The sequence below is a fragment of the Phoca vitulina genome, unplaced genomic scaffold (genome assembly GCF_004348235.1).
Source record: "Phoca vitulina isolate PV1807 unplaced genomic scaffold, GSC_HSeal_1.0 scaffold50, whole genome shotgun sequence".
In the NCBI taxonomy this organism is placed as follows: Eukaryota; Metazoa; Chordata; class Mammalia; order Carnivora; family Phocidae; genus Phoca; species Phoca vitulina.
In genome coordinates, this window is record NW_022589753.1 from 4,744,024 (window position 1) to 4,771,190 (window position 27,167).

The following is a 27,167-nucleotide window of genomic DNA, read 5'->3' on the forward strand; positions in this document are numbered from 1 at the left end:
CCGATTGGCCTCAGGCTGCCTTTCAAACATGCATCTGGGTGACTGTTCTTTATAGTTGAGGAACACAACAGACATCATGACTTCAAACACTGAAGGGAAGGGACTGGACGAGAGGCTGCGGGCCCACAGGCCAGTGGCCCCATAGGGCCCCAGATGGGCTTGGTAGGCCTGCACAGCGCTTTGAAAATATCTGAACGGCCAAATCTAAACAGCACGACACATTACATAAAATCCAGATCTCTGAACTAACTAAAGTCATCAAAAAAGATAAAAATAACCCCAGTAATTAACTGGGCAACCAGGAGCCTCCATTCCAGTGTGACCCCACCTGCTGGAGCAGGGCCCACATGTGCCAGCTGTTGGGGTCATACGGGCTTTCTGCCGCTCCCATGTCCCAGTGCTGGTAGCCCATCCCTGCCTGGCCTTGTGGGGCGCTGGGTTTTGCACTCCCTCCTCTACACGATGGCCAAGTGCGCTTCCAGCCTCGGTCCCCTCTGACCTCACCCAGGAAGTTCACTGTGCCCTGTCTGCCTTCTCCTGTTCTCCACCTGGAAGTCTGACACGGTAACGTGAATCCCAGATCTCGCAGAGCCTGCTCTGCCCAACCTCAGCTCCAACGTCACCTGCTCCGAGAGGCCCTCACGGACCACCTACAGACACTCCTTCACCCCATCCCACATTATGTTCTCCCCATCGCTGCGCATCATCCGAAGGGATCTCAATGGTGTCTGTGTCACTGCCCGGCCGCCGCAGTAGAATGTGTGCTTCAGGAGACAGGGGCTGCGCCCGTCTTGCTTGCCATGGTCTCCCTTGGGCCTGGAGCCGTTCTCAATAAATATTTTGATGAATTTGAATGAAATGAATAAACACAGATACAATCTGTAGAGGATCCCAAAGGGATGCTGCAGCCTCCTTCCATCTAGCGGCATCATGTTAACACTTCTGGAAAGGGAAGGGGGAAGGGTGGAAAAAGAGGCCTTACTTTCTGCTCGCCTGGTATTTCATTTTTGAGGGTTTTCTTACAGTGGAATCACACCTGCATTTCATTTCCTTTTACCGACCTGTTCGTTTTCGATGACTCTGGATGACTAACTGAAACACATTTAAAGAGAGACCGAGGGAGAGGTGGCAGCTTCCAGGCCCTGTGCACTGTTTACTCGGTAGCAACACTCTTCGAGAAGGGAGGCAGCAGCTCCCCAGCAATTAGAACATGATTTGAGACCTGGCCGCCACTCCTACGTTCTCCCACCTCGTTCCACTGAGAACAATGGCGGAGACCAGACCACTCGATGTGCGGAGGGAATTCTCCCCAGCCGTGTAACTCTGTATTAAGGCGCTTTGCAAAGAGAAAACCCATAGGGCACAGAGATACTCACTAATTTCTATAAACAGTTCATTTATGTTTATCGCATTTTTCGCGCTGGTCTCCACAAAAATCGCATGGATGGAGTCGGCATAGTCCTTAGCATCTCTCTCCATGACTTCTCTGGAAGGCAACAATGGCAAATCAGAAATTCTACCCGTCAAGAGCTTACCCTACCTACCCAGTAATTACCCTACCCTACCCACCTACCCAGTAATTAACCAGATTAGTGATGACAAAGGATGTCATGAACGGCCAGTGACCAAGCCCTGACATGTGGTCTTCCCAATCATACCACTGCTGTGGTTACACAGCACAAAACTGAACTCAGCACTACTAACGATGCATCCGTCTGATGGAACGATCACAGAACGGCAAGGGTTGCTTTTCCCGCCAAAGTCAAGTCCTTGCTTTGGGAATCATGGAAGTAGTCCAGAGAAATTGCCAGTGAATGTGTTTCCCTTAAAGTAGGTATGTTTTCCCCATTCAAGCACCCGATGTCATGGGACCTGGGGGGCTACACTCATCTCAGATAATGTCAAGTGTGATGTAACCAATGTTTACATAAATCACACACCTGTGCCTCTCTCTCTTTCTTTCATCTAATCAGCCCCAAAGGTCTGAACTCTTAGTTTTTGTTTGAAACTTCAGGACTTCAACTAAACAAAAAGGAATTTTTCAATGTCAGAGATAAAATAAAAGCAAGATTCTTATACTGGATATTGCTCAGGGACAAAGGGAACACATAATCAGCACTGTCATCTCCTGGTCTCGTAACGCACCTGACGTCGATCAGATCACACTTATTCCCGGCAATAGCAACGACGATATTGGGCGGGCCGTGCTGCCGGAGCTCTTTCACCCAGTTCTTCAGTGTTGAGAACGTCTCCTGGAACACAGAACACGAAAGCGACTGGAGGCTGAAGCAGCCGAGAGAGAGCTTTCAAAACAGTCTATGGCAAATGTAAAGGCTTACTTCTTTTGTGATGTCGTAAACAATGATGGCCGCAGCCGACCCTCGATAGTACATCGGCGCTAAGGCACGAAACTGCAGAGAAGGGCAAAGAAGAAACAACACAATTGGGAAAGCGGGTTAAAGATGTTTCTCACCAGACTTTTAGGCCCAGTGGCCCTGCACAAAAGGTAATCTTTGTCTTAAGCCCAAGCCCGGCGCCACAGAGCAGAGGAAGCGGCAATTACCAAGGGCAAGAAACTTTTCACGTAACTCCATCTCTCAGAAAATAGTTTACAATACAGTTTTATAGAAATTAAATATGGTGCTATAAACAATTGTTTCAGCTAAAAAGGCTTTTTAATTGAACTCAATGTTGTAATTCCCAAACTCATTTGTTCAATAGTCCTTTAAACTTTGGCTTCCCAAACTACCCAGAAGATAAAAATAATGCTGTAAATAGTTCTCTGGAGAAGTGGCTGCATTTGGGTGCCGTAAAGATAAGCCTGTAATCTAAATGCTGATTGTACTACAGAAATGAGTACACATTTACATTCGCTACTTGGATGAGTCTGTAACTCGCTTGTTTGATATCCGCACACGTGGCAATTCCCAAATGCGGGTACAACTCTCATTTCATTTATATGCATTTCACTCTGTGCACATGGCCCCTTCCCACCCGCCACCCCCCACCCCTACCTGGTGACAGGGAGGGAAGGGATGGGAAGGGGAGGCAGAGGGATAACCGCAGGGCTCAGTCAACAGGTCACCTCTCCTGATGAGCGTGAGATGGAAAGTGGAAAATGTGAGGCTCTTTACCCAGTCGACGCTGATCCTGAGCAACCTGCTCAGTGAATGTGATGCCCATGCTTGCAGATAAGAAATGTACCAACTAGATCTTTGTCTTAGACCCTGCCTTTGAAACCTGATGCCTATGGCTGATGTGATACCCCTGTACTCTCATCCTGCTTCTCTGTTCCGGTGGCTGACCCCCAAGTACGGGTAGGAACTGTCGTCAGAGGTGAGCATCTGGTGTACTGTACAATTTACATATGGAGTTACAGATTCTGCAACTTCTTATCCAATGAGCTTAACCTTTGGCTTCTAAACTTTTAAGTTATTTTGAATTTTGCAAAAGAAAGTGAAATTATGACTGTAAATTCGAGGAGGGAAGAGAGCATGTCTGCTCAGTATATACCATTTTATCTCTGGAGCCTGATGCCTGGCACACTGTAGGTAAGCAAGAATTGGTGAATAAATAAGAACTGTTTAAATATGAGGTGATGTGAAACTAAATGCCAGACCAGATCTGGCATCATGAAGCTTTCCTACTACTATTTGTGAGAAAAATCTCTGCCACTGGGGTGAAAGCTAGGTAACTTCCAATAAAATAAGTTGGAGAGAGAAAATAACAAAACTAAGGCCTGTAAAAGCAAGAAAGCACTACAGAATAAGAAACATTATTAGATGGAGAAGACTCTGGACTGACTTTCATGGGCTGAGGGTTAGCAGGAGCATGCAAAGAGCACAATTGGTGACGGTATTAGCTTTTCCTTTCACTTCCCTTCCTTCACTTCGTTCATTCCTTCGTGCATACAGTGGATACAGAATGTGACGTTAGTTTCAAGCGTACAACACTGTGTATGGACACGTCTATACGCTGTGCTGTGCTCTCAGTAAGTAGAGCTACCAATCTGTCCCCATTCATCACAATTACAATACCATTGACTATATTTCTTGTGCTGCACCTTTCACCCTCGTGACTGATTCATTCCATACCGGGAGCCTGTGCCCCCCACTCCCCTTCACCCATTTTGCCCACCTCCTCAACCCCTTCCTTCCAGCAACCACCACTTTGTTCTCTGTAGCTATGTAGACCCATAGCTTGTTTGTTTTTTTGATTCCACATACGAGTGAAATCATATGGTATTTGTCTTTCTCTGACTTACTTCACTTAGCATCATACCCTCTAGCTCCATCCACGCTGTTGCAGATGGCAAGATTTTTTTTTTATGGCTGAGAAATACTCCATTTTATATATATATACACACACACACAGCACACCTGTTTATCCATTCATTGTTCAATGGACACTTGGGCTGCTTCCATATTCTTGGCTATTGTAAATAATGCTGCAATAAACAAGGGTGCATCTATCTTTTTGAATTAGTGTTTCATTTTCTCTGGGTAAATACCCAGCAGTGGAATTACTAGATCATATGGTAGTTCTATTTTTCATTTCTTGAGGAACTTCCATACTGTTTTCCACAGTAGGGGCACCAATTTACATTCCCACCAACAGTGCAAGAGGGTTCCTTTTTCTCTGCATCCTCGCTAACACTTCTTGCTTCTTGTCGTTTTTTTTTTTTTTAAGTAGGCTCCACACCCAGGGTGGAGCCCAAGGCAGGTCTTTTTTTTTTTTTTTTTTTAAGATTTTATTTATTTATTTGACAGAGAGAGACACAGCGAGAGAGGGAACACAAGCAGGGGGAGTGGGAGAGGGAGAAGCAGGCTTCCCGCGGAGCAGGGAGCCCGATGCGGGGCGCGGTTCCAGGACCCTGGGATCATGACCTGAGCCGAAGGCAGACGCTTAACGACTGAGCCACCCAGGCGCCCCCCCAAGGCAGATCTTGAACTCATGACCCTGAGATCAAGCCCTGAGCTGAGATCAAGAGTCAGATGCCTAACTGACTGAGCCACCCAGGCGCCCCTCTTTGACTTTTTGATACTTGACATTCTGACAGGTGTGAGGTGATATATCTTCGTGGTTTTGATTTGTGTTTTCCTAGTGATTGGTGATGTTGAGGATCTTTCCATGTGTGTGTTAACCATCTGTATGTCTTCTTTGGAAAAATGTCTATTCAGTTCCTCTGCCCATTTAAAAATCAGATTATTTGTTGTTGTTGCTTTTTGGGTACTGAGTTGTATAAGTTCTTTATTTATTTTGGGTATTAACCCCTTATCAGATATATAATTTTTAGCTTTCATTTTGATGTATTATACTGGCAACATCCTTTACAGGGTTGTTGGGTTTCTGTTTTTCTTTAGCATTTAAATTTGTAAGGTAAAATTCATGTAGAGAAATGCAAAGATCTTACGTTAGATAAAAGATCTTGCAGCACCTGGGTGGCTCAGTTGGTTAATTAAGTTTTGATAAAATGACTAATGTGTATGTACATCCATGTAAACATCCTACCAATATGTAAAATATTTCTATCAGTACAGAAAGTTCCTTAAGGCCCGTCTTATCATGCCCCTTCTTTAGTCCTCATAATCACTCTTGTCTTCAAGTCTACCTTACCTTACTGATATTTGTTGATAATGATGTAACTGGAATAATTTCCATTTGCTTATGGTTTGCATAGGATATCCTTTTCCATTCCCTTATTTTCAAGCTATGTTTTAATAGTGAAGGTAATCCTCTAATATGAGGAAGTAATTAAATGTAAAGGAATTGAACATTCCACTTAACAGGCAGAGGTTGTCAGACTGGATCAAAAACCAGGCTCAACTATGTGCTGGTTATAAGGTCAAACATTTTGCTGTTTGTTTTATATTTGCTCCATTAAAAAAAAAAAAATCTGTTTTTCCTTTCCTCCCCTCTTTTGCATCAACTATTTTTTAGTATTCAATTTTAATATATTAATTTGCTCATTAGCTTTTTAGCTATATCTTCTTTTTTAAGTGGTTGCTCTTACAACTACAACATGTTTTTTCTCACAGACTACTTAGAATTTAAAATGTACCAGCTCACATAAAATATTACAATGTTGCAAGAGCCTAATTCTCCCCCCACTGTCCTCTGTGCTGTCAAATATTTAAAGTCTACATACACTGGAAGCCATGTAATTCAGTGTTATAATTTTTACATTAATAGCCACTAAATAAGAAGAAAAAAAGACAGATTTTCCTATTTACCACCTCTAGCAGTTCTTATTCTTCCTATGGATATGAGTGACCGCCCGGTGGTGCTTCCCTTCAGCCTGAAAAACTTTCTGGGGCTGCTGCCGAATCCTCTCACCTTTTGTTCTTTTGAAAAGGTCATTCCTTGGACTTCATGTTTGAAAGCCAATTTTGGCAGATTGACATCTTTCTGCTTTGAAGCACTTTCAAGAGGCTTGTGTCCCACTATCTTTGGGCCTGGGGACTGCGTGCACTGCTGTCCCCTGCGCAGCATGGGCCCGTTATCTCTGCTGCTGTCACGGTTTTCTTCTTCCGCTCCGGTTTTCAGCGGTCTGTGTGGTTTCCTTTGTACTTACAGGTTTGTTAGAACTTCTTGGATTTGTGAATTGATATGTTTTACCACATTTAGGAAATTTTCTTGAAGTATCTTATTTATTTATTTATTTTAAAGATTTTATTTATTTGACAGAGAGAGACACGAGAGAGGGAACTACAAGCAGGGGGAGCAGGAGAGGGAGAAGCAGACTTCCTGCGGAGCAGGGACCCCGATGCGGGGCTTGATCCCAGGACCCTGGGATCATGACCTGAGCTGAAGGCAGACGCTTAACGACTGAGCCACCCAGGCGCCCCTCGAAGTATCTTTTTATTGTTTCCCCTGTTTCTTCACAACTTCTGGGTCTCTAGTTACACACCTCAGGTTGCTGGGATCTGTCCCCATGGTGCTGAGACTGTTCACATTTCCCACTCTCTGTATTTCTGATTGGCTAATTTGTTTTGCCAGTCATCTAGGGTACTTTCCATCGTAGGTATCAGGGTCTTCAGCTTTAGCATTTCCATTTGTTTGATCAGTTTCCATTCTGTGTGAGGGTCCCCACCTGTACTTAAGTTGGTAAGACTACTTTTCCTTGAAGTCTGCGAGTGTATGTAAACTGTCCAGCTTCTATGATCTTCTCTGAAGTGTTAAAACCTGGACAATCACCCTGAGATTGGTTTTACGCATGGTGAGGCTGGGCCTGCCTGTCGTTCTGGGCCGTGGTCTCTCCCCATAAGGCCTGGCCCTTCTGAAGTTGCGGGGGAAGCCCCAGCTGTCTCTCTGCTCAGTGTCACTGACACCCCAGCTCCTGTTCTGTTAGGTTCCTGTCTCCCCTGTGCACCTGCAGCGGGGAGTCAAGCGAAGGCCCGAAGGGAATTTATAAGCAGATTTGGGAGCTCCCTTCCTTGTTGGATCCATCTTTTCTGGGATTTGTCCCCTTCCCCCCAGCTGCTCTAGCGGCATCAAACTCTGCCCTTCAATACCATAAGCTAAACACTGGGGCTTTCTGCCTGAGTCCCAGCTACGCTGTGTGGCACGGACGAGCGCACACCCCCTGGGGAGAAGCTGTAAAACCATGAGCCTCACCCACCCTAATGCCCTTTGCAGTCTCTGATGGCATCTGGCAGTGCCTTCGGAGAATTGTTTTTAAATGTTTTGTCCAGAGTTCGTGTATAATTGTTATTTCTGGGAGGGTTGGTCCCTTACAAGCCACCCTGCCATTACTAACACTGAAACTCTTTCCATGACCTTTTGGCGTAAAGAAAGAAAGTGGCAGCTTAAAAAAGAGACTCAAAGGATGTCAGCACATCTCTGTTCCAAGAGACCAAGGTCAGCAAAACCTTTTCTGGGAAGGGCCACGTAGTAAATATTTTAGGCTTTGTGGGTCATATGATTTCTATCACAACTACTCAACTCTACTACTGAAGAGTGAAAGTTGCTCCAGACAATGTGTAAACAAACAAGCATGGCTGTGTTCCAATAAAACTTTATGAAAACAGGCAGCAGGCTGCATTTGGCCGACATGCCAGAGTGTCAACCCCAGCTCTAGAGGATACTCAGCTACCACGTTTTCCTGATTTTATTTAAAAACATTTTTTAAAAAAGATTTTATTTATTTACTTTTGTGTGTGCGAGAGCATCCAAGCATGAGTGGCAGGGAGAGGGAGAAGCAGGCTCCCCACTGAGCGGGGATCCTGATTTGGGACTCAATCCCAGGACCCAGGGATCATGACCTGGGCCGAAGGCAGACGCCTAACTGACTGAGCCACCCAGACTCCCCATTTTCCTGATTTTAAACATGAGAATGATTCCTTGTTCACATGACAATTACTGAGTTTGTGCCATCCTGGAGCTCTGGCCTCTGTAAACGGTCATCAGGAGAAACCACGTGAAGATTCATGTATCTACATCTAAGGACTGGATGCAGTATCTATTAGATTTTAGTTAAGAAGCTTTCCTGGCAAGTATCTGAAATGTTCCTGCTCCACTTCTGGTGTATGTGTGGTATCTGTGGTGCTCATGTGTGCACGCTGCTGGGTCTGTCTCCACGCTACTGCGCGAGTCCTTGTTAGTAAAGGATGACTGGGGAATGAAGGAATTCGTTTAGGATAGCAAACAGGGACAAAAGATCTGACAAAGGTACTCTCTTGAAAAAATAAATTGAAATTAGGAGAACAAGTTGCATTTCATCTGATGTTAGGAAAAAAATTAGGTTTATTATTGCAGTGTCCTGAATGAACACTGAATCGAAGTTGATTGAGGACCTGACTGTGATTCTTCTGATGAAACTATATGCTAGCACAATACGATGTCTATCTTTCATTTCATGCTTGACTCTCCTATCCAGTCACAAAAAGGGAATTTTTACAAAAATATCTGAGGACTCCATCAGTTTTTCCTAGGCTGCTCAACTCTTTGGTCCACAAATCATTATCTTTTGAAATACTTATATCATCATCCTGATCACTATTTTCCCCTTCATTCAACAAGATCCCTACCATCAGCAGGCTTTGCATGACATTTGTGAAGTTCTCCAAAATCACTTTCATTGACTTAATGAAATCAATTTGCAAATCAATTGCAACTGGACCATCAAAAAGACAATCCACCTGCCAAAACCACAGACAGCAAGGGATGCGAGAGTCAAATGGGGAGGAGGTTTGAAGGGTCATTTATCAGAAAGAATTCTCATTTTATAATGCCTTTTGGTTCCACGATGAGTCTTACTATTGTAGGGAACTTACTAATGTAGGGGACAATACATATGCAAATACCAGAAATTTATAATTTGAGGCATGCAATACTCACATGGTAATGGTAGAGGATCTGTCCTTCCTTGTCTGTGCAAAAGTAGGGCTGGCAAGCAATTGACAGAAATCCACTGACATCAGTACTGTGTGCCAGGGCTGAGAGCACAGACGTGAATACAGTCCCTGCCCACAAGGAGCTCACAGTCTAACAGAAGACAGACAAGTAAGGAAACACGAGACAATCCTATGGATGGGGGCAATCAAAGACTGTGTAGGATACAAGGAAATACTCTGAAGAGTTCATTCACTGACCGGTTTGACCAGTCTCTGAGCATCAGTGCTTTGTCAGGCAGTGGGAATACGACAGTGAACAAGACACCGGTTCTGGCTCTTGTCAATCAAGTTCAGTACACAGATCATCTAATTACAACTTGTAATGAGGGTCTTGAGGGAAATGAATGGGAGGCAGTGATGGAGAACGCACTGGGGCCCTGCTTAGGGCAGGGGGGTCAGGGAAAACTCTGAGCGTGTGTCACTGAACCTGAGACTAAAAGGTTGGGAAGGAGCCAGCTGGCCATGCTCTGAACAGAGGGAAGAGAGAGTTCCAGTAGAAGAAACAATGTACGTGAACGCTCGAGAGGCAAGGACCTTGGGGCGTTGGAGGAACTGCATGGAGGCCGGTGGGCTGGAACTCAGTGGGCGAGGGAGGAGCCAGGAGGGCAAACCAGCCGAGAAGGCAGAGCAGGCCGTGCAGGGCTTTGCAGGCCGCAGTTCAGACCTTGACTATGATGAGAGCAGTGGGAAGTCATTGAAGGGTATTAAGCAGGAAGACAATAGCATCTGATTTCTGTTTTCAGAAGATCCCTCCGGGTCCTGTGAGGAGAAGTGATGCAGGGTGGCGGGCTGGGAAGAGGGAAGTTGGGGACCAGTTAAAAGGCTACAGGGACCCTCTGGTGAGTCACAGGTGGCCGAGCGCAGAGGGCTGGCAGTGGAGGTGGACGGAAGTGAACGTGATGATGTACATTTAGAAGACACAGCTGGGCGGCACGCTGATAGAACAAATGTTGAGGGACAGATGAGGAGGGAGGAATCAAGGGTGACCTCCAGACTTGGATTTGAGCAACGTGGGCAAATGGCAAAGCCGTGACTTGTCTGAACACAACAGGGATGGTTAGGAAAGGCCCCCTTGAGGTGACATCAGAGGCGAGTTTTGAGGGCTGTGTATGTTTTCTCGGCTGAAGTTGGGGCGGGGAAGGTATTCCGAGCAGAGGGAACAGTGCATGGCTAGGAGGGTGAGACAGTATGGCATGCTGGAGAACTATAAGCAGTTTGGTCCAAAAACATAAGCTGGTGGGAAGTGAAAATGGAGTCTAGCCGAGTCAGGTCTTAAAGGCCTTGCCCAGGAAAAACTGGCAGTCAGAACAAGTTCCCAGATGTGTCTGGTATGAGGCTCACAGCATTTCAAACCACGTGTGGTTAGCTGTCAGATGTTTTGCTTTTCTTAAACCCTGTGACCTGGCCAGATTGGACGCGAATTCCTGCCCTGCAACATCCGGCTGAAGTGGGTGCTCAGCAGCTGGTGCTCCTCTCCTGACGGCCTCCACAGCACGGGGTTCCACCGGGCAGTCCTCCTGACCCCTGCCTGCCTGCCATTCCCCATGCCAGCCCCCGGCTAAGTGACCTGCTTCAGGTAGGGGTGAGGCCGATTTGCATCTCAGAGCAACTACCCCTGGTGCAGAATCAATTAGAAGTAGGGAAACAAGAGGCAGGCAAACCAGCTAATGACAAAACTTAAAAGAATCCTGCTATTACAGTAGCAGTAAGGGAGAGGCGTAAAGCCTTGTGTTATTCTTTTTTTATGTTCTAGAGAAAAAAGATGCTCTACATCACCGTGTATACAAGGACAGGCTCTGATTCAAAGTGTAATGGAGTCTATATTAGAGCATGATTCTTTATGATGAGGGTTTTGCTGTATCATCAAATATATGGGAGGGGGTAATTGAAACTTGGGATTCAGTGAAAGGTACATATATTACTGGTATGAAGAGCTGCAGGCGTTCTTGGCTAATAGGACAGACACCAGGGCTGGGTCTACAGATATATTCACGGAGACTACGGGAAGCAACACTTGTGAAGGATGGAAGAGTGATGGTTAGCAAAGGTCTAGCTGTCCTAAATACTCCATTCTAGATGCACAAACAAAGTAGGAGTGCGGGATGGGAGATTAAGCAGATGTATCTCAGATGAATAATTGGGCGCAGAGCATGATATCCGGTGTTAAAAAAAAACAAACAGAAGAAACCAAACAGAGCAAACTTAAGATGTTAAATCTGTACAAATGTATGGTGTCTACGTCTAGGACAACAGTAATGGCTTGTTTTGTCTTCCCCCATTTGTCTGTGATGATTCTTGTCAGGTTTTATACCATACACAGTATCTATGCTGTCTTAGATAAGACCGTGATGACAGACTATTTCTCCTGATTACTTCTGGTATACTTTTAAGAGCTTACGATAGCACTGTGCATCCATCAGATGTTCTGTTTTGATAGTACTGTTTGAAAACAAAATTAAACAGCAGTTGAATAATGGGGTGGCTGCCAGGCACACCTCGACAGGGAAATCAGACATCGGGCCCTGAGGGAAAATGAGGCAGTAGGAAGTGTCTGTTCCTTGCCCTGCCTCCCCACCCCTTGTCTGATGCGGGTGGGCCTCACCAAATCCCACTCTGCACTGGGAGGCCACGGCCCAGGCCCCACCTCTGGTTCGGGCTCCTCCTTAAGCAGATAACCATCTTGGACAATTTTATCATCAGGCATTTATTAAGTACCTATTGCTTGGCTCTGTGTTAGCTCATCCATTTCACTTAAATCTCAAACTTTATATGCTGTAAAGTTCCCTCTTTAAGAGCTTTTAAAAGGCAGCTATAAATGAGATGTGCTTAACTCTCCCTTTCTACCACTAATTCTTTTATATCTTTGCTAGAGGATGAAGCCCCAAATTACACACAATGTTCTGAGCGGGATTTTATCAGGCCTGTTAGTCAGCATTTACTTTAAGACACTAAAAAGTATAAAAATGCCCTCAGTGCTCATTATCACTTTCTCCATCAGTGGACTTTGTGGCTCTAATTGAAAAGAAAAAGGCTGGCCTATGCAAATGGAAATAAGTGTGTCTCTGGTGCATGGAAGAGAAGTGAGTAACGTTGAGATGACAGGGACATTGACAGTGGGGTTGGGCTTTAATGTGGGCCTCAGAAAAACACATAGTAAATTAAAGGGCGACTTACTCGTTCTTGTCCAGCTGTATCCCAGATTAGGAATTTATGTAGCTCATTTTGGTACTGGACAGTCTTGGTCATAAAAGATGCCCTATAAAGAGAGACCTAAATGATCAGAACACAGTTATTTAAAGCACGATGCCAGCCCCAGTTGGAAACATCACTTAGACTTAATGCTCAAACTCCCGCTCCACCCTATTTCCTAACTGTGGTCCTCTCTGGAGTAGTTATGGGATGCTCAGATGCTGACTGCATATTCTGGGTCCAAATAAAGCATTAGGCACATCTGCCCAGAAGAGGTCTTTGGTGTGTGATCGCCTAAGCTCCATATCAAAAGAACCAAGAGATAATTTGGCAACCCAGACATCAGCCTCCTTGTACACCGAAGCGGTTATTTAAAAAGATGGTATCATGGAAAAACTTACGACTTACGAAAAAACCTGTGTGTCCGGGCAATGAGTGCATTAGGAAAACATACTGGGCCAGTGGGGTTTGTCCTCCCCCATTCCCAAACCAAACGACCATAGAAGTAGCTGAATAAGAGATAATATAACACTAGAGTTAATAAAATTAAGACGCCAATCCAGGAGCAGGAAGATGGCCGGAGCGGGGATGCCCCCAGTGACCACTTCTGAGTCTCGGAACCAGAACAGCCTCTTGGCTGACCTGACAGGCCACATCAGCCCTTCGGGCCTGATCGTGCCCTCGACGGGGGAAGGAATGATGGTATGCAGGTCACCTCACTTACTCTGAGGGACTGCTCTGCCCAGGGGCCTTTGAAGGCTCCTATCATTTGGGGGTCTTCTACTTTTTGGAGAACGTGTGAGGAGCCACCGGGGCCCAGAGCATGTGCCTGGAACGAAAGGGCTCCTGGACACAGGTTCAAAGTCCTGGGGCTGGGCTCGGCTCCAGTGTCATCTTTCACCCCCACCTCACGCACAGAGCTCCCTCCTGGGAAGTCCTCTGTCCTCCAGGCTCCTCCAGGCTCCTCCACGCATCCCAGGACGCTCACAGAATCCAGAGAGGATTATGCCTTCTTTTGTACTTGGTAACAAGCCTTCTGGGGCCCGAGGGCCGAGTTCTACTCTTGGAATCATACCGTAATCATCTTAATCAGGACATGAATGCAATGGCTAGGCATTTTCAAATATGCTGGATGTCTGAAGTATGTTTTGAGATTCAACTAATTGTGCAAGTTCTTCAAGAAAGTGCAAGCTGAAATCCATAGAACGACTTTCTGAAGAATCACTGAGCTTAGATATGTATCAGAATCCTTAGTTGTAAAAACTTTAACTCTGATACAATGAATTCCCAGCAATATTTATATCAATTTATGGTTTAGCAAGCAGCCTCTGAAATAGTGACTGTGATAAGGAAGGGAAAATGGGCTGGGAAGCATGATCACATTTATTGGATAGGTACCATTTACTGGATATTTATTTACTAGAAATTTACCCCTTGGTATCCTTATCCTTAGTAAAGTGCTTTATGCATAGAAGGTGCTCGATAAATGGTTATTGTATCAAGAACTTCTGGCAACTCACCAGGATTAAATCAGGATGTGCAACATGATTTCTCACTTAGGAAAGATCTAAGCATTCAAAAAGCCTTGTTTATTGTAAGGATTAAATGATGATGTATGCAGAAGTGCTTTGTAAATTGTAAAGCACTAAACCTATACAAGGTATTATTATTAGTATTTAAAGGCAGCTCCAGGAAATGTTTTAGTTTAGACTTTGCAATTAGTCCTAAAAGCTTACAACTCAACTCTCCATCAATTATGGCTGTGGTGTTACATTTAAGAGTGACAACAGGCGTCCAATAGAGGCCTATTAACAGAGCCAATGCATCCAACACACCCACTTTGGCTGCTCAAAGAGCAGGAGAAGAAATATGCTTCAAGTAGACAAAAAGCTGAGAAAGGTATATGCAACAATTAAAAGGAAATGTTTCATTTCAGGATCAGAATTCACTGAAGTTCAAGCTACCTGCCAACCATTTCTCCTTTAATGAACACACAGATTCATTACTCAGACAGGCGAAAGACACACAAAATGGCAGCCGTAATGCAATGTTAGTATCTTAAAGATTAAAGCCAACCTCCTGTCTGACCCAAGACCATCCTTCCAGCTCCCCTGCCATCGTCACTCTCAGCATACCTCCTTCTTGTCTACACTGATATCTGGTGAGCCCAAAGCTCTCTACTTGGGTCTTCTTGGGTCCACAGCTGTGGGCTTCTTGTCCTTTATCCCGGCGTCACTCGCCCATACTGCCAGTTCCTGAAGAATCTTGTCTGTCCTTCCGTCTTGACCACCCAGAAAGACCCCACGTGCCTCTGTACCTGCTTCTCCTCTAGCAGTGGGGGCCGCCTTGCTGAAGGAAAGCCATAAAGCTCCGTGGACCAGTGGGAAGACTGTCCTTTTTAAGCTGGGCCACCTCTTAGGCCTCTTGTTCCACACAGCAATACTCCTAATTACTAATAATTCTTCCTATGACTTCTTGCCAGCCCCCCTCCGCTTCCTCCTACCCTCCTTTGCAGGACAGCAGCTTGGTTCCACCTTCTCAGAGACAACAGAGACCCAACGTGTTCTCCAGTCACAGCCCTCCCAACACACTACCATTCACACTGGCTGTGGTCTCCACTCTCCTGACATCAGCAGAGTCAGAGAGGTCTTTTCCATCATGCTGCCCGACCGTGACCCAGCACGTCCTGTCCGGGCCACCACAGTCATCCATGGTCTTCCGCTCCCAGTCTCAAATCCTCCCAACTGTTCCTCCTTCTGCCTTTACGCCGACTGTCCCTTGTCCTTGAATGCTCTTCCCCTGGCTCACCCACGGCTAGATGCTCCTCATTCTTTTGGTCCTAGTTCAACTGCCAGTGATCACAGAAACCTGCGCAGTGCACCCAAACCAGACGGCTTCCCACTCCAACTCCATTCTGCAAATTGCACACCGTCCTGTTTTGGCTTCAGGACGCCTACTACCATATCGGTACAATGTCTGCTTGGCTTATTTGTGTGTGTGTGTCTTTTAATTTACCTGTCTAACCAGGGAAAACGTAAGCTCCATGAAGGCAGCGACCTTGCTGTCCTTCTTCCTCTGTAACTGAGGTATCTTCATCTACCTTCTCCAAGCTACCTTAGATTTCTGACAAAACATTTTCCCACGTTCCCATCGACTACTCTGCTTTCCATTACTTTAACAGCGCCAGGGCATCTTGGCCAAACACTTCCCGAAGCATAAAGTGAGAAGTGCTTCTGAAGGGCAGGTAGAGTTGAAATTACAGGTGACCCTGGCTCTTCAACTGCAGCCAGGTGAGTGGCCTCTTGGATGTGAGGGATGTGGTTCAACATGCATGGGAAGTCCTTCCTGCCCACTCCTGCCCAGCCACCAGCTCTTAGCTCTCTGCTAGCCAAAGGGCAAGAGGCAATACTGGGCAGCTGCATCGAACAATCACCATGTCCCTCCATCACTCAGACCTCTGGAATTCTGTTCAGGAAGAAGCTGTGGCCCTTTATGGGCTCTCATGGCTGCTGGCTCATGTGTTGAGTCAGGAGCTCCTCCCCACCCGAGGCCCCAGCTCAAGTGGCTATGGGGAGATGACTGCACCTCCCTCGCCTCGCTTCCCCTGAGCCCCACAAACGCCTCTTTATTGCAACGAACATCTCTGTTGATTTTTGAGAGCCTGAAATCTTGGCCTATTACACCTGTAAGAACTAAATCCTCCTTTTCAGTGTTTTCTTTGGTTAGTCTACATAGTGGTAACACCTGGACTTAGGGCCAGACACAGGAGGGGGTGTTGCCCAGGTGACCCCTACAGGGCCCTGGGTCAGAAGGTCTCCTGCATACTCACCTGGATGAATCCCTTAACCAAGATTCACATTCGTATCTGTTGAGGACAGCACTTTTGTAAATCTGATAGACTTTACCTGAACTATACATACAATCCGGATACTTCGTCACCATCTCACACTTACTGTGGTGAAGACAGGGCTTTTCCACATTCCCCAACAATAGTCCCAAACTCCACATTCTCAATCAGAACATTATGCCTGCCTTCCACAGAACAGAGGCTGGTCTGCAACTATTCTTTGTCCTTTGTTACTTGCATCCAGTTTTGTAGAATTGTCTGGTTCTTCATTTTATATTTGATCTATACTTGAACCTCAACCCCTGAAATAAATTCATAAATTGGACCCTAATCTTTGAGCAGGACTACTACAGTTTGTCCCTCCCATCGTCACTCGAGCTCCAGAATCGCTCCTTTAGTGTTCAAGTTAAATGATGCGGAGGGTATGATAACTTCAATATCTTGCTTTTTGAAAAACAGGCAATGGCTTCCTGCCATCCAAATGATACATTTTTATTTTCCAGCCTGCCATTTACTTGTCTGATAACCTTATTTTTCACTACTAAACCATCTCTCTTCACTCTGCTAGGCAGATCTTATTACCTCTTTAATCTAAAATCCCCACTAGCATTATTTCCTAAAGCTAGAATGCCTTTCATATACTTCTCCATTTTTCACGACATTCTAACAATATGACTTCCATGCACACCAAGTAGTCATGATCCTTGGTCAGAATACGTGTTCCCAATGAAAATACTTACCACAACGTGTTTTAAAAGTGTCTTTTCTTTAACTGTAGTAGACTTGGTTAGCTCTCTCCGAACACGAGTGTGCCCTGCCACCACATTCCAGCACCTCACTTGACTGCAAGCCCTTTTCTTGGAATGGCATAGGGGATACTGTCATCCATACGATGCTGTGTGGTGCCTTTTAACGATGAACAACTCAACGTATTTTAAAATTAACGAAGGGCCATAACTTCTAGCCAACTCTAAATCTCACGCAAACAATGCTTGCATGTCTAGGTGATATATAGAGACAGAAATGCCGTTGGATGCGCCAAGAGTGAGACATAAGACCACAAGTACATGAGATCTAGTCATTCCTCCAGAGGACAGACCCAGGGGTCTTCAGAAGAGTTTAGGAATAGTGCCAGGAACTGAGATGCTCAGGGAGAATTAACTGGATATAAGGGCACGTGTGGCTTCTGTTAGAGTAGCTTTAAGGAACCAGAAGGCTTTGAGTCTCCATAAATTCAGCTGCTTCTGTGGGCTCCGCAGTCAGGCCTATCTTTATCCCTTCCTTCAAACATGAGCATCTCTTAGGTTAACCAGGTCTAAGGGTTAACGATGGCGCCGCATAGCGCTTCCTTCTTGGCAGTCCCTGCACAACGGATGGATTGCTCGACAGGTTCATGGTCACCCTAAGCAAATCATTTAGGACTTTTGACGCTTTTGTCATTTTAACAACTTTTGAAAAAATATTTAAAATCAAGGAAAACATTACTTTAAAAAGATAACTTAATAACAGTTTAGCTCCCCTTTTCCTAAGTTTGTCAAGAACTTCTAGTAATATAAAACCTTTCACACCATAAACAATAAAATCAACAACAATGGTGAAGCTAGCTAGCCGCCCTGACAAAGTGTTCATTATTGTCAGCTATTCTCATACTTTATGATCATTTTAGTCCTTACTGTGAGTCTCTGGGTTGGGTTTGACTCTTCATTGCCATTTTGCAGACAAGACATGGGGGGGAGAGGGCAAGTGAGTGTCGCAGCTAGGACCCTTGGCCAGGTCCCAGACCGTCCTTGGAGCCACAACTCTGCAGGGCCGTCTTGCACTGGGCGGTCTACTCCCTCGGACACGTGGCCTTCTACTGCATGGCAGGAACGGGGTCACAAGCAACAGGAGTCTAACTCCGTCCGTGCCCCCAGGCGGCTCACAGTGGGAGGACTGGTCGGGTGAACAGACAATTAAAAGGCAGATATTCAGTGAGCTCCTGAAGGACGGAAAGAGTTGTGGGAGCACCGAGGGAAAGCCAAGTCTAAGTACCTAGGAAAGTGGTGATGCCAGGTGTGGGAGTCTGAATCATGCTCCTGCCCCAACAGAATGTCCACACCCCAATCCTAGAACCTGTGATTATGTTACCTTCTAGGGCAAAAGGGACTTTGCAGATGTGATTAGGTTAAGAATCTTGTGATGGGGTGAAGATCCTGGATGATCCAGATGGGCCCAATGAAATCACGAGGGCCCTTATAAGAGATGGAGGAGTTGGAGCCAGGGAAGAAGGTGATATGAAGATGGAAGTGAAGACCAGAACAATGTGTCCTGAAGACAGATGAAAGGACCACAAGCCAAGGCAGCCACTAGAAACGGATTCTCCCCTGAGAGGCTCTGGAAGGAAGCAGTTCTGCCAACATCTCGACTTTAAGCCATCGAATTGGACTTCAGACTTCTGACTTCCAGAATGATAAAATGATAAACCTGTGTTCTTGTAAGCCACTAAGTTTGCTGTAACTTGTTAGAGCAGCAACGAGAAACTAATACACTGGGGAGGACTTCAGAGAAGAAACCCAGAAGTTAAGGAGGGAGTTTGCCCGGCTGATAGGGATAGGACCCAAGGGAGGAGGGGGGTCGCAGTCTATAAAGATAAACAGCAGGAACAAAAGCACAAAATTGTGAATGTACAAGGAGAATCCCAGTGGCTCTACATGGTTAGAGTGGGCAGGGTGGGGTGGTGAGTGCAGTTCAGTAACCACAGAAAAAGCTCTGGGCAGGGTGGGGACAGACAGCTGGTGAAGGTCAGCAGGCCACTGCACTCTTTTTTTTTTTTTTTTAAAGATTTTATTTATTTATTTGAGAGAGAGAAAGAGAGAGAGAAACAGCATGAGAGGGGAGAGGGTCAGAGGGAGAAGAAGGCTCCCTGCTGAGCCGGGAGCCCGATGTGGGACTCGATCCCAGGACTCCGGGACCATGACCTGAGCCGAAGGCAGTCGCTTAACCAACTGAGCCACTCAGGTGCCCCAGGCCACTGCACTCTTAACACGGATGAGCATCTACTCTGTGCGAGGTCCCGTTTCCTATAAGTTAGTGGCTCCCCCAAGGCCAGGGCTCCACCACCATCACCATTTCTGCCCTGTGTCCCATCTGTCTTACTTACTACTGAATACTGTAAAAAAATCGCTCTATTTCTCTCTCTCTTTTTTTTTTAAAGATTTTATTTATTTTTCAAAAGGGAGAGAGAGACAGCGAGAGAGGGAACACAAGCAGGGGGAGTGGGAGAGGGAGACGCAGGCTTCCCGCGGAGCAGGGAGCCCATGTGGAACTCGATCCCAGGACCCTAGGATCATGACCTGAGCTGAAGGCAGACGCTTAACGACTGAGCCACCCAGGCGCCCCTTGCTCTCCTATTTCTTAACTTAGCCCTGTCTAAGCAATAAGATCGGTAAAATTAAAAACCCACAGATTTCATGGACTAGTTTTATTTTGCCTAACAGACAATAAAACACTTGATATAAATTTAAAACGTTCATCTGTGCACCATCTCAAGTCACTCACAGATGGTGTTTTGGGAAAGGCAGCTTTTGAAGGGGAAGGGACGGTGTTATCAGACCTGTGTTAGAGGTGAATTCTGGCAGCAGGCAGCAGACCTTTGGGGTGCCTCTGTCAGATGCCAGGGCCTTCATAAGCCACGGAGGAGTAAGACAGCTCTCTGTTCTTAAGGATCTTGCAGAGTGGAAGTGGGTGTGGCTATGCCGGCAAACCCCGGGAAACACCAAGGAGTGAGAGCATGGACAGATGGAGGGAAATGGGCAGACAAGGCCAACAAGGGAGGGAAGCAAATAAGGAGGGGAAGTGATTCCGGAGAGAGATACGGTAGGCTCAACTCTGAGGCTGACACACAAAAGCCACAGGGTTTTGACTGACTTGAGAGAGAGGGACAGCGGGAGGAGTCTGAGGCCGGCTTCCGTCAGCTCAGGCCACTGTGTGTGCGATGAGCTATTTCAGTCATTTCCAAATTGGAACTGTACTCATTCATTTTCTGAATAGGTACTACAGACTCCTATGCTTCATTACCCAAGATGTACAGAACAGGTGCCCGCTGCAATGTCCCTTCCACCTGGATCTTCAATTCCTCTCCCTGGACACTAACCGGATGACTCCTCAGGCCTCCGTCCAGAGGTGCTCTAGGCTTACACGAGCGCGGGTCTACACAGTGCCCCCGCCCCTTCATTTATTTCTCACACAGATAGTGGCAGACGGTCCGTACCTCTGACTCGCTTCACTCCACCCTACACCTAGGGGATCGTCCAACAGAAATACATAAGGTTTTCTCAAGCTGGCTCTTTCCCTCTATCGTATTATACTGAGTGACTGCACTATACATAATACAGCCAGACCCCTACTCACCAGCAGTGCTGCAGTGACTAGCCTTGTACAATTATTAACCTTGGGGTTTGGGACTTATATGAGCTTATCTGAAGAATAAAGTCCACGACAGGGAATGAACTGCTGGGCCAGGGTGCGGGATGAGCACAGGGAGCAAGAATGCGGACTGTTCAGCCAGACCACCCAGACCACCCTGCTTTTGCCACGAACTGCGAATCACTGGGCAAGTCAACAGATCTCGCTCTGCCTCAGTTCTCTCATTTGGAAACTGGGAATAACTTCAGTACCTATAACACAGGGCTTTAAAAATATTTAAAAAATTAACATATTTTATTGAAGTATAATTATCGTACAAAATGCAGAGTATAGATTTTCAGTTCAATGAGTTTTGACATTTCATAATCTCTTGTAACTGTTGAACCATGGTCCCAAACCAGATATAGAATGCTTCCATAACCCCAGAAAGTTCCCTCATGCCCATTTCCACTTCACTCTTGTACCCATCCCAGGCAAACCATTTGTGACTTCTACTTCACAGATTAGTTTGGATTGTCCTTGGACTTCATATCCTCCATTGTGTCTAGTTTCTTTCATTTAACAATGCTTCTGAAATTAATCTGTATTATTTGGTGGCTAATTCTTCTTTATTGCTGTATGGTATTCCATTGTAGGACTATTTTACTCTGCCCATTCTCATGTTGAGGGCTGTTTCCAGTTCTGGTTATTATGAATAAGGCATATCGCATGAGTCTTTCTGTAAGGATGTATTTTAATTTTTCTTGGGTAAATACCTAAGAGGGCAATTGCTGAGTCACAGGGCAGATGCATGTTTAATTTATTTAAAACAGAGAACAGCTCTTTAAAGCAGCCATACCATTTATATTCCCATCAGAAATGCATCAAATTCCAGTTGTGCCACATCCCCCACCAACATTTTGGTTGTTACTCTTGAATTATAGCCATGCTTTAAGGATAAGGCCTGGATGTCCACTCTTACCACTACTATTCAACGTCACACTGGAGGGTCTAGCCAAATCAAAAAGGAGAAAAAGGCACCAAGATGGTAAAAACTGTAAAACCGTCACAGGTCATACAAGCATGATAGCATATGTAGAAACGTACTATGCTCTATGGAGTCCGTAAAACATGTAAATGCTAGAAATAAGAAAACTGACACTTGATGTCATCATTTACATGGCTGGTGTCACGTTTCCCATTTTGGCGTTTGTTTCCCTGTTCCTCCTTTCCTGCCTTCTTTTGGATAAATCACTTTTTTTCCTTTTATTTTTTCTCTTGTATTGAATTTTTAGCTGTACCTCTTTTTGTGTGACCATTTATTAATGGCTTCTCTAGAGATTATAATATGAATCTATAACTTTTGGTCTATTTCCACATGCTATTTCATGAATAACTCGCGATTGTAGGACAGTCTAATTCTATGTATCCCCCTCCCACCCATTGTACTCTTGTTGCCTTATATTTAACTTCTTCATTTGCTATAAATACAATATTTGTTATTTTTATTTTAAAAGCCAGTAGTCTTTTTAGAATTTCTTTTAGCATTTCTTATGATATCAGTCTGGCAGATTCTCTCAGCTTTTGTCTGAGAATGTCTTTATTTCACCTTTATTTTTTGGGATCATGACCTGAGCTGAAGGCAGACGCTTAACCAACTGAGCCACCCAGGCATCCCTATTGAAGAAAATTTTTGCTGGATACAGAATGTTTGCTTGGCAGGCCCCCCTCAGAACCCCTAAACTGAGGATGCTATATCACTGTCTTCTGGCCACCAGTGTTTCTGCTGAGAAGTCAGTGATAATTCTTATCACTGTTCTCCTACATATTATGTGTTTTTTAATACCACCTCCCCAATTACTTTTAAGATCTGCTTTTTGGTTTTGAGCAGTTTGACTATCGCCTATCTGGGCTATGTTTTGTTTTATATTTGTCCTGGTTAGAGTTTAGAGATATTTTTGGATTTATAGATTGATCACTCATCAATTCTGGAAAGTTATTGCCCTTTATCTTTTGAATTATTTCTTTTGTTCCATTCTTTTTCTTTCTGGGATGCCAACTAGGTATATGCCAATGTGGTATAAGAAATATATATTTGGTCTTTGTCACCAGGTTCTCACACAGATATCCTAAATCTCTTGGAATTTCCGGATAGGAATGTCTTTTGTTCTAATGAGGTGACTCCTGGTGGGCTCCCAGGCAGCCCCAGGACTGGGGAGGGAGGTGCTGGTTGCTAGAAAGACTAAATATTGATTAGAGGGTTGGAACTTTCAGCCCTATCCTGCTGAGCACAGGGAGTGGTGATGGGCTGGAGATGGAGCTAATCACCAACGGCTAGGGATTTGATCCTTCACACCTAGTAATCAGACCTCCATAAAAATCCCTTAACCATGGGGTTTGAAGAGTCGCTGGGTTGGTGGCATATCCCAACTCCACGGGACAAGAAGCTCTTGGGCTTGAGGCCCTTCCAGCTCTATGTACCTCTTCATCTGGCTGTTCATTTGTGTCCTTTGTAATAAAGTAGTACACGTAAGTAACGTGTGTTCCTGCATTCCAGGAGCTGTTCTAATGAATTATTCAACCTGAAGGTGGGGGGCAGTTGTGGGAACTCTCAACTTTATGGCCATGTTAGAGCTGAGTGCGGGTACGCCATACTTGCACCCGGCATCTGAAGTGCCAGCAGTCCTGTGGGATGGAGCCCTTCAGCCCGGGGAAGCAGACGTAACTCCAGGGACTGTCAGGAGGGACCTGAAGTGGAGAATGCCCAGGAGCTGTCTGGAGAGTTGGAGAATTGGTTGTTGGTGTGGAAATAAAACATACAGTTTGCAGAAGAGGTGTGATGAGTAAGAACAGTTCGTGGTGAGACTGTCTGACAGTGATCTACAGATTTCAAATTCTTCTCGTTGCTGTTAACTCCTCTTCGTATTTCAGTTTGGATACTTTCTACTGACCTGACTTTATATGCAAATTTTAGGAGAGGAGCTCAGACTGGACATAGCAAAGATCAGTAAACCGATCAAGATTTTGAGGAATTCTCTTGGCTTTCCAGTTCCCCACCTGGGTCCCTGTGCCTTGGCTACTGTCGCCCTGTGTCCAGTGAAGGCAGAGACCCCCTGGAGACGTTTCTCTGAGCTCGCCTGCCCCACTTCAAGTCTCCACAGCTGACAGCTCAAGTGCTCCCACCTACGGCAGACTGTCCCTGTCTCTGTTTCTGTTGGGATCAAGAGCCACCACGGATCGCTTCCCTCTTAGGAGTGGTTTGTCACCTTCTCAAGTTTAGTTCACATCGGTTTCTCTGTGAGCTCAGATACCTAATGGGCTTTTATTTATTATTACTTTTTTTAGTTTTTATTTATTTATTTATTTATTTATTTTTTAAGATTTTATTTATTTATTTGAGAGAGAGAGAATGAGACACAGAGAGCATGAGAGGGAAGAGGGTCAGAGGGAGAAGCAGACCCGCCGCTGAGCAGGGAGCCCGATGCGGGACTCGATCCCGGGACTCCAGGATCATGACCTGAGCCAAAGGCAGTCGCTTAACCAACTGAGCCACCCAGGCGCCCTACTTTTTTTAGTTTTTAAATTTATTTAAATAATCTCTACACCCAATGTGGGGCCTGAACTCACGACCCCAAGATCGAGAGTCACATGCTCTTCCAACTGAGCCAGCCAGGCGCCCCTCTAATGGGCTTTTAAAATCTTATCTGGCTTGTTTTGGTTTTTGGGACGAGACTCTTGTGCCTCTTTATAACTGAATCGAAAAGCACACAGGGCTGTTTAAGGGCTGAGTTACTATGTTTAATGTCTATAACGTATAAACAAGATTATCATTACTACTTACATGTCACAGTGGTTGTACCAATTCATACCCAGTGGTGGACTTATTGACAAAGTCGGATGAGGTCTTTGGGGCTGAGAGAGGGTGGAAAGAGGAGTTCAGTGGCAGACACGTGGAGTTCCAGGTGTCTCTGCAGTGACACAGCAGTCATCTGGAGTCACTGGAGAAAGGTGGCCCTCAGGGCTGTGAGTATGAATGAAATCATGCAGGAAGACACGGGGCTGTGGAAGAAATCCTCACTGCTTCAACATTTTAGGGGTGACACTGAGGCCGAGAAACAACAAGAAGGACTGCCCCAAGAGGTGGGAAGAAGAAGAATCAGAACTGTATCCCGGGTAACCAGAGGCTCTGCAGCAAAAGAGGGTATCAAGATAATGCCAGATACTTCTAGAGAGGACAAACACAATAAAAAGCACCTTGTGGATCACACTGGCTGTACACAAGCGGATGTTAAACTCTGCAGTCGTGGTTTCAGTGGACTGATGGGGCAGAAGCTAAGAAGAGGATCCAAAGTGCATGCAAGATGGGTAAACAGAGACACTGAGTATGCACAATTACAACTATCTTGTAATTAAAGAATAACTTTATATTGAGCGAGTACTATGGGCTGGGCACGGGAGATATCACTTGGTGATACTTTCAGATGAGGTTTCTCCTCTCATAGAACTTATAGGACAGTGGTGGGAGCAGACAATAAATAGGTAAATAGACACATGATTATAGATTTTAATACTTACTGTAGAGACATCAAACCATTGAGTGCTGATAGTGATGGAAGTGGTAATTTGAGATAGGGTGGTAGGAAAAACCTCTCAGATAAAGTGAGAAGATCTGACCATGTGAATACTGGGAAAGAAGAAAACATTTCAAAAAGAGGAAACAGGAAGTGCAAAGGCCCTGAGGTAGGAGAGAACAGGTGTTTGGAAAGGGCCGTGGCTGCAGTGTAGTAAGAGAGGAAAAAGTGATAAAAATGACAGTGAAGTTTCTGGTTATTATTCTCAGGGCAACAGCAAGTCATTAAAGATTTTTAAAGAAAAATAACATGATCCAATTGATATTCTCAAAATAAGACTATTTGGAGAGTAGTGAGGGGTGTGAGCTGGTTTTAACAACAGGAACAAACAAGACTTGCATAGGGATTAAAAGTTAAGTATAAAGATGAGGGAGGATTCAAAGATGCCTCCGGGATTTGAGGTCTGATGGGATGGACAGTAAAGGGAAGATGACAGGTACCGTTTCCTAAAAGGCTAACAAATGAACACAGATCCAATGTCAGAATGCTTTTCAGTTGGAAGTCATGTGTCTAGGATCAATGGAAGGAACTAGAGTAGATCAAGACTTTGGATAGAGAGGAAAAGAAGGGCTCAATTCAGAGAGCCAGGTTCCACCAGAAACAGGAATCGATGAACTCTAGAGCGAGGAGGAAACACCCTTGGAGGAGTGGAGTAAGACATCTTTCCTGTCATCCCTTCAAAAACACACCCAGAGGGCCAATCCTTGTGAGGCCTGAGAAACAAAGCCGTAAAGGACTCAGGCTAGAGCAAGGCCCAGGCAAACACCTGTCAAATCAGGCAGGATGGAGGACAGAGCACACGGTTCCAGGTGGCAAGCTGGCGAAACAGAGGACAAAGTTATGTGGTTCAGAGAGAGCTTCCATAAGGAGAAAACAATGTGACTGACATCTTATGAGATGAGCCAGAAATCAGCAGGCATACTCGGCAGTCAGCATGCTCAGGCAGCTGGAATCGTGCATGAAAAGAGAAGACAACGGACAAGTGCAGAGGCTGTGAGAGCGTAAGCCATCACCCAGGCCCCGAGCCCCAGGCTTGGGGTGAAGGCCGCAGAAGGCCGTAGTACGGACTGCTGGCATGGATGCAGACCAAAACAAAAAACGACCATTTGGGTTTGTCCTGTGAGTGATCAGGAATCAGAGTGGTAGTGAGGACTGGATTCGGGTGTCTGGAGGAAAACCTGCAGAGCAGGAACTGGTGAACTCTTTCTGTAAAAGGGGCACACAGCAGATGCTGTCAGTTCTGCGTGCTGTAGTCTCTTGTCACTTTTGCTGCTGTAGCATGGAAGCAGCCGGAAACAGTATGTGAAGGAACAGGTGTGACTGGATTGGGCTCCTGGGTCCTAAGTTTGCTGACCCTGATCTAGAGCCTCAAATTATTCATAAAACTTTAATTAAACAATAGCTGGAATGCAATTTAAAAAACGCCATGCAGGGGCGCCTGGGTGGCTCAGTCAGTTAAGCGTCTGCCTTTGGCTCGGGTCATGATCCTGGGGTCCTGGGATCGAGCTCCCCATCGGGCTCCCTGCTCTGTGGGGAGCCTGCTTCTCCCTCTCCCTCCCTCTCTTTCTGTCTCTCATGAATAAATAAATAAAAATCTTTAAAAAAATGCTATGCATACAAGTGGATAAGTCACTGTGATCAGCAATCAAGACAAAAGACAATGAAGAGAAACAGGTCACCTGGAGGATGGACTGGTTATGACATCTTTGTCATGAAAATTTT

At 45.4% G+C, this 27,167-nt stretch overlaps 1 protein-coding gene across 1 annotated transcript in view; it reads right to left on the reverse strand.

Annotated features, from left to right (window-relative positions):
- The window catches only part of RAB22A (RAB22A, member RAS oncogene family), a 54,897-nt gene that overhangs the window by 9,969 nt on the left and 17,761 nt on the right, over window positions 1-27,167 (reverse strand). Inside the window, exons 3-6 of the mRNA XM_032387561.1 lie at window positions 12,570-12,651; window positions 2,340-2,411; window positions 2,146-2,252; window positions 1,377-1,486 (exon numbers count right to left, since the gene is read on the reverse strand). Of these exons, the coding sequence (XP_032243452.1) occupies window positions 1,377-1,486; window positions 2,146-2,252; window positions 2,340-2,411; window positions 12,570-12,651 (371 nt within the window). The remainder of the gene's footprint in view (window positions 1-1,376; window positions 1,487-2,145; window positions 2,253-2,339; window positions 2,412-12,569; window positions 12,652-27,167) is intronic.